Here is a 7,651-nt window from a genome sequence, read left to right as displayed (position 1 = left end):
AAGAAAAGGGGGGGCGGAGGTTTGTTTGCAGTTGTCATCACTAAGCAAACACAGTCGGCGCTCTCCGGCCAAGATCATTTGACATGTTCTGACAGCAATCAAATATTGATTTAAAGGAGATGAGGCAAAGCGTTGCAAAATATTCCAGTTAAAATTAGATCACGTGTGCTTGTTTTGACTAACTTTCTAATTCCATTCATTGGCTGAAAAAAAGTTAAATTTTTTTATATATTTATAGTGCAGTGAAAATCAGAAAATAGCTTGTGAAATTTTCCGAATAACACAAAAGCCAAAACAAAGTCCTCATAGCTCCAACGTCCCAGTGCTAAAACGGTGAGGTCACCCACTTTAAATAACGTAACGTGCCTTCAATGGTGTCCCAAAACATGCCAATAATAATGACAGCTCACGTCGATATATGATGCCAAGATAGGAAATCTTTTATTTTATTACAGAGAAAAACAAACAAACTTTTTCTTCCAAAATATAGAAATCTGTACAACTTCCGCACAATCAATTTACATGAACTGTACAAATTTACAGCAGTTCATCGCAACATACCCAAGGAAAGAAAAAGAAATGAACACGATAACGATGACATGAGATCACAAGCTTTTCCTTCTTGGGTAAGATCAGATTTTTTTTTGTCTATTTTCTGCTTTTATACGTAAATAGAAAAAAAGGGAAAAGAAAATGACCAAAACCAAGGATACGTACGTCTATGATTACAGCTTGAGGAAACTATTTTTTTGGGGGGGAAAAAAACCAAAACAACTTTGGTCCTTGCCAACACTTTCTTTAAAAATGGCTTCACTTACAAAAAGCGTTACCCATGTTAAAAGATGACTTCGAAAAAGGAACACATCCAGAAAGGGACGGGGGGGGAACAACAACCTCAAATTATTGGCACTTCCCATGTGTAATGTTATGCACTCTACCATTGCTTGTACGATTACGATACATTCTACAATATGTAAAACACGTCAAATGTGAAAGTGGCAATAATTTCAACTCGTTGATGACAATTTGACACATACGCAAAAAAAAAAACAAAACAAAACAAAAAAAAACAAAACCTGACTGTTCCCTTTCTGTGTCACGTCTTAACACGTTTAACAAGCTTTTCCTAAGAGTCTTTTGTTGAATGTCCCAGGCCTGAGTTTGGCAATACATTCCAGGAGAGACTCCTCGCGTCTCCAGAAGAAAACATTTGAACATTTTTAGTTTAGTGCATTTCATGTGCTCTTTTGCCTCTGACTTTTTTTTTTCCTTTTTCTTCGACTCAAAGCACTCTTATGACAATTCTCCAACCTATGTGCGCATGAGCTGAATGGATGCCATTGAAATCGTTACTCCTACCGAGGACGTCCGCCATTTTTCGTTGGTTGGTGGCAACGGTTGAGAAGGCGTCAAAGGGGATTTGGTTCTTTTCTACAATTTTGGCTCTTCAAATCGATCAAACGGATGAAAACAAAAATCTCAGGGGTGGGGGTGGGGGGAATCTACCAGTGTGACCGTAAAATACAACTACCATAAAATGTGTGACATGAATAGGAAAAGGGGGGGGGGGCAGTGGTGGAAAGAAACTAAACCAGCTCTTCTTCGGGACATTTTTTTTTTAATGCCACGCAGTGCTGACGAGCAAATCAGCAGTGAGTGGGGCAAATAGGGGGTGCAGTGCGTCAAAGGCTAGAGCTCCATTACCCATGATCCTCTCAGGCTTAGGTGGGGTGGCGGGGTGGGGGGCTTAAAAACACCAAGCCTGCTGTGACAGATACAGCCCCAGCCCCAGAACCGGGTGTGGGCGCAGCCATCACATCCTTTCATATGCATGTAAACAATGATGCTACTCAGTAATTAAATGCAGCGCAATCCAGTGAGATGAAAACGAGACAACAACGCTGTGGTACCCTCAATGATTCATCTTCTTTCTTTCGAGTTTCTCGCTAACCCGCGCCACCCGCTTCCACGTTTGCGTGTGTGTGTTTGTGTGCCTGTGTGTGTGTGTGTGTGTGCTGGTTTGTTTATCCGTCACTGTGAGGAGGTGCTGAAGGCATCGGGGTGGGGGGGGGGGATGCTGAACACGTTTGGAGCGGGGAAGGCCAGAGGGATTTTAGCTGCCCTGGACACGAGTCCGGCCCTGGCCCTGCCCTGCTCCTTTATCACAAAGCAGAAACCCCACGTCCCGGCGTTCCTCCACCGATCCCAACGTGGGTGATGGACGGTGATATGTGTCACATTAAGTCGACCTGCACTAGCGTAGTTAGGGCGGTGCTATCAGGCTAGCAGTGCTGGCGTTGCTTTTGGCTGAAAGGGAGGTCTGAGGCTGGTGGGTGTGTGTGTGTGTGTGTGTGTAGGGGGGGTGATATGTGGCAGTTGAGGCACTCAAAGTCGGACGAGGGGGAGGGCGAAGCTGCCAGGCTGTTTGTGTGTGAGGGCAGTCTGGACCACCAGGTTGTCCGGTGATCACTTGGAAATCACTTAATGGCTCATAATCATGAGAGGAGGTAAGGCAAAATGCACCTCCGAAGCTTATAAAAGGACTTCCCTTTGAAAAAGTAAGGGCCCTCGGAGATCACTGAGAACCAGTGAAGTCACAGGCTGACAAGGCCCGGTGTCACTTTCAAAGTTCAAGTCAAAAATGAACATCTGACAGTCAGTGCTCCGTGCCCCCCATCACTTAGTCCAGACCCTCGGGATCAAACCCATCAGCTTCGTGAACAGTGCCACGAGAACAACACGGCTTCTCGCCTACCACCAACAAACAACCTCCATCTTCAAGAAAAGCTCTGAAATGTTCACAAATACAGTGTTAAAAAAAAAAAACATGAAATCCAGAGTCTCGCACTCCCCGCCGGACAGACAGCCGTCTAGTCCAACCGGAGAGCTACAGTATGAACAAAAACAGATATGGAGGGCGAGGGGGGGGGGGGGGGAAATGGTGTGAAAGTTGACATTCGAATGGATGGAATGCAGGCGATTTAAAAAAAGGGAAAAAAAAGTATACATCCCACACAATCTAACGTCAAAGTGCATTCAATGTCAATTCTAACAGATTTGGATAGAATTGGCCCCCCTCCCTCTTTGCTACACTTTGAAATTTGGCGAAACAGGAGATCGTATGGTGAAGGAAAAGAGGGCAAGCACAGGAACTTGATTGTGAATTCAAACATTCTTTAAATTGACAGGGGGGGGGGGTATCGGGGGAGGGGCTGACAGGTCCTCTGGCCTTCCCCAAAAAGCTACAGATAACATGGTTAGTGGGATTGCAGCGGACACGCCGGTATCCATAGGTAACGGGTGTCGCAAACACTTGCACTTCCATACAGGCCAGGAGAAGGTTGAGTCACTGAGGGGGAAAGTTGAGGTCGGCGGCTTCAGTCGCTTGCAGGTAAAGATTCCCTGTGGTCCAAATCGGGGTTTATACAGAAAATAGAGGCTCCCATGAGAGCTGCTTTACCTCAATGGGCCGGAACCTCAACTTCCTCCTCAATAAAACAACTTTCAAATTTTGAATATCAATGGGGATAATAATTCTAGGAATACATTCCATACAATTTGGTGTTTTTTTTTTTTTTTTTTGTGTGCCGTGGTATGTTTAGCATGTACCCAACGTAACCACAAGTAAGAAAAGTGCAAAGTCAAATGCTGACAGCCCCTTGAGTGATGAAGCTGGTCACCATGTTTACAGTCGAGGGTTGGGGGGGGTCCTGGTCGGGTGGTGTAGCTGCCCCAACAGTTCCATCTCCACAAGGATGCTCCTAAAAATGGAGTACCCAGCTGATCCAATGACACAACAGAACAGATGATCATGGGGGAGGGGTGGGACGGGTGGTGATGGGGGTGGGGGGGGGGTGTATCAAACCTAGAAGGTTTCCATTACTTGGATGATAGGGCACGTCCTTGTTTTTTTTTTTCCTTAAATTTTTTTCTTCCTCTTTCACTATTTCGTTTCATATTCTTAGCTTTTAAAAATGCTCGCCTCGATCCGGTCAAATTCATCTCGACTGGCCAAGGTGTGACCCTGAACGACTAGTAGGCCGAAAGTGCGCACCGTTTAACTGGACACCGTCATCATGTTGTAGGCTTTGGAGGGACTGGCTCTGCCCAGCACCATCAGTTCCTCCTTGCAACTGATGTGACTGTCCACCATCGGGCTCCCCGAGCCGCCGCTCCCCGAGGGCGAGCTGGTGACCGCCGTTCCCGGCATGACCGCCGGCATGGGTTGCGACTCGTACAGGACGCAGATGGAGCCGTCCTCGCCGATACGGTAGGACACCTCAAAGGGGTCCACCCATAGCGTGAGCTCGCTGGGCAGCAGCAGGTAGAGTTGCTGGATGGTCAAGCCGATACGCTGGCCCGCCTGCCCCACCAGAGGGTCCATCTTGTGGTTGATGCGGATGCAGCGGTACCCTGAACCTTTGCAGGGCCTGTCTGGGAACCAGTGGTGCTTGTATTGTTCTGTCGGGGCACAAAGAAGAGGAGGATACAGGTTGAATACAGCTGTCAGGTTGCGGTTGACAGTCATGACTCGATGGGTTGCTGCAGAAAGTCCCGCAAAAGATAAACACGACTGGATTGAGGTCCGCAAAATTGGTCAATCGTGCTTCGGGAGCAAGTCTTCTCGCAAGGTCGTATACCTCGGATATACAGTACAAACAATTGATGAGATTGAATTTCTATGACTGTACTTGAGAGTTTGATACTCTGTCTCAGATAGGGACTTTTGTTGTGGCTAGTGCGTCTGGATCTGGCTAAGTGCGGTTATTGTCAGGGCGCAGCAGCACAGGCAAGTGAAGAAAAGCAGCACCACCTGCTCTGGTCCTTATAAGCGGCCATAAAACAGGGTGGCCAAAAGTGGCCTGTGCGTACGTGACAAAAAAAAGGGACTCATTGAATTGCACAATCCCTCCCCGGCTGCCGTCAGTGTCACAGTCTCCCATGACTGGCTGAACAAAAACATGAAAGTCCCAAGTCTCGGCCAGCCATCTGGGAGGCGTGGATCCGCCCCCTCTTAAAGGGACAGGATCCTGTTTTTGTGGAAGTTGTTTTTTGTTTTTTTTTCTAGAGTAAGGAGTGGCGCCATCACTTTCATTTCCCCTTCCACATGAAAGCGTTGACTGTCATACACAACCTTCCATTTCTCGACGGCAATGAGGTCTAGACACATTCAGGCCTCTTTTATTTTGGAGCTTTTTATTTACCGAACACAAAACGCCCCTCCCGTCTACTTGGATAGAGCTCATCCATATTGAACAGACGCCATTGTAACCAAAGAAGTAAAGTAGGCGAGTGTACAGAGCACCTGTATTCAACAACAGGGATACCCCCCCCCCCCCCCCCCACCCCCCTTACGCCTGTACAGTCTAATGGAAAAGCACTGGCTGATCTGTCGGGCCGAGCCACAAAAGACATCCACTTCCAAACCCCCCTGGAGCAACTGGGATTGGGATCAGCTCGACGCAGCCTGTTCTTAAAAACCAGGGCGCCGGGGGGGTGGGGGGATGGGAACTGGAATGCGGACGAGTCGCGTAACCTGAAGAGTTTAACAAAAGACGCTTATTTATTCGCAGCAGAAATGCTGCGGAGTTTATTCGGGCCCGGAGCAAAGGTCCATCAACAATGTGGTCATCGCCCCCTTTGCGCAAGACAGAAAAGAAAACTGTTGTCTCTATATACAGGATGTAAAAAACAACAACGTCAATTCCCGTACATGTTGAGTCTATTTTCAGTTTACTGCCCCTCCTCCTCCTCACCGATGACGTGAGGCGTCCGCCCCCGTCTTTAATGTCCCGCTATAGGCTCCATCAAACCCCCCCCCCCCCCCCCCACCGAGGCAGGAACCATTTTGTTGAAAACTTTTGTGTTTACAAGCCAAACCCCCAACTGTTGTTTTTTTTTGTTTTTTTTTCCACCGACAAAACCCGACTAATACCTCGCTTACTACGTTATCTGTGAAGACGAAATCGACTTTCCAGCGGACACGTACGCACACACATTATGCAAAGTAATACACTTTGTCGCTTTTGCCCGTTTCGAAGGAGTTAAGGCGTCCCGTCTCAAATTTTACTGCCGGATAGGCGGGAGGCCCTTACGGTCTAAATGTGGGTCATCATCTGATCTGCTGCTCCATACGTGGAGTCAAGCAGATGTATGGCAGATTTACAGCAGGGTTAGCGGGGGCGAAAAAAAAAAAAAAGACCGTAATTCCCTAAAGTAGGACTCATGACTCTAATTCTGCTCACATGGATGTCCATGTACGCGATGACGTCATCGAAAGAGAATAAAACTCAATTTACGGTTTTAGCTATGCTTTGCCACGATAAAACATCGAATAATAAACATTGATTATTCGGGAAACACCTCATGTTGGGACATGCAGAAAAACGTGAAATTGCGCAATTAAAATTCCTCGATAATGACGTGGGTTTTTTTCCTTTAAGTGTTTAATTGTTTAATTATAACTACTTTGCATTACGTAATTTTGCAGCGTCTCAGTGTTGTTGTCGCGCTCGGCGCACTTCCTTGTCCTCCACCCCCTCCCTCACTTTTTTTTTCTCCCCCCACTAACAAAGTAGCTCGGTTCTAAGCTCTCCGTGTGGGTTCTTGACAGCACAACATTCGATCGCGTTACGTAAATCGTCGAAATTGTACCATTTGGTCAGGCAACCCCCCCCCCCCCCCCCATTTGTCGCCTGCCTGCGCAAAGCTGTGTGCGTTGGTGGCGCTGATAGTGAGACTCGGCGAGAACAAAGAAGGCTTCTTCTGACTCCCTCACGGTCCGACTGCGGGCTGAATTCGGAGCCCGTTTTATCGCCGAACGAAAATAAAACTCGCATTTGGCGAGAGGCCGCGACACGTCGTGTGGCTTGACGACCGGGACCTGAAACAAAAGAAGGGTTTTTGCTCACCCGACAAAATGTCCTGTAGACTCTGGCTGAACGTTTGGACTTGCCGATCGTTTACGTGTCCTTTTACCCGCAGAAATCTCGACAAAAATCCCACGGCGGCGTTGATCTCTGGTTTCATGGTTCCCCAGGCACAAAGGGTATGCATTGAGGAAGGCAACGGCCACGGCCTGTGTGCGCTTTTTTCTGGTCGCTGCGCGCTCGTCGGTGCGTCTTTTTCTCCACTTTGATCCCAGATCGAAGTGCGCTGGTTCCTGTGCTCATTGAGGGCTCAGCGTTTGGCGGCAGGCGGCTTGTTTTCCTCGCGGAGATCCGCTCGACACAGTTGATGGGCAGAAGCCTGTTGTTGGTAAATACCACGCAAAAGGGGGAGGTCTTCAGATGGGATCCTTCCGTGCTCTACCAGTCCACCCTTTCCACTGCCCTCCTCCAAAGTGAAGCTCCTCTAGTGGGGTAGAGAGATTTTATACGGCCCCCCCCTTCTCTCCCTCTCTCTCTCTCTCTCTCTCCCTCCCTCCCTCCCAGAGGCGACGGCACAAGCTGCTACAGCAACAACAGTTCACCAATGGCAGCCACCCCCCAGTGTCTGACGAGCCACGTATAGGAGGAGTGTTGCGCATACGTCACCCGCTCTGGAAATAAACATAACCACCGAGCGTGAAAAGCCGTGCTGCGTTGGGAGGCCGTCGGTTAGCGCAACCGTCGGAGAATCGTGCCAACTGTCTTTGTTTTGAGCGCAATGA

The 7,651-nt window shown here is 48.2% G+C and overlaps 1 protein-coding gene across 2 annotated transcripts; it reads right to left on the bottom strand.

Annotated features, from left to right (window-relative positions):
* Positions 1-417: 417 nt before the first annotated feature.
* btg1 (B-cell translocation gene 1, anti-proliferative) lies at positions 418-7,345 on the bottom strand. Of its 2 annotated transcripts, XM_086103212.1 has the most exons (3): positions 6,912-7,345; positions 4,055-4,461; positions 418-3,761 (listed from the first exon to the last, which is right to left on the bottom strand). In XM_086103212.1, exons 1-2 carry the CDS (start codon positions 7,054-7,056, stop codon positions 4,058-4,060), a joined length of 549 nt encoding a protein of 182 aa, XP_085959338.1. In that variant the 5' UTR covers positions 7,057-7,345; the 3' UTR covers positions 418-3,761; positions 4,055-4,057. The 2 variants fall into 2 exon arrangements, with proteins under 2 accessions (XP_085959338.1, XP_085959337.1); XM_086103211.1 differs by having other exon boundaries at positions 418-4,461.
* Between the last annotated feature and the right edge of the window lie 306 nt (positions 7,346-7,651).

This window comes from Hippocampus guttulatus, chromosome 22 (assembly GCF_054856545.1).
Source record: "Hippocampus guttulatus isolate MCC_2025c chromosome 22, RoL_Hgut_1.0, whole genome shotgun sequence".
NCBI classification, from domain to species: Eukaryota; Metazoa; Chordata; class Actinopteri; order Syngnathiformes; family Syngnathidae; genus Hippocampus; species Hippocampus guttulatus.
Note: the sequence above shows the minus strand (reverse complement) of the source record. Positions and strands in the feature narration are given on the sequence as shown.

Coding starts and splice junctions, on each gene's coding strand:
- btg1 (XM_086103211.1), bottom strand. CDS start 7,056: ATGCATACCCTTTGTGCCTGGGGAACCATGAAACCAGAGATCAACGCC. Junction 4,462..6,911: donor TCTACAGGACATTTTGTCGG/GTGAGCAAAAAC, acceptor GTGCCCCGACAG/AACAATACAAGCACCACTGG.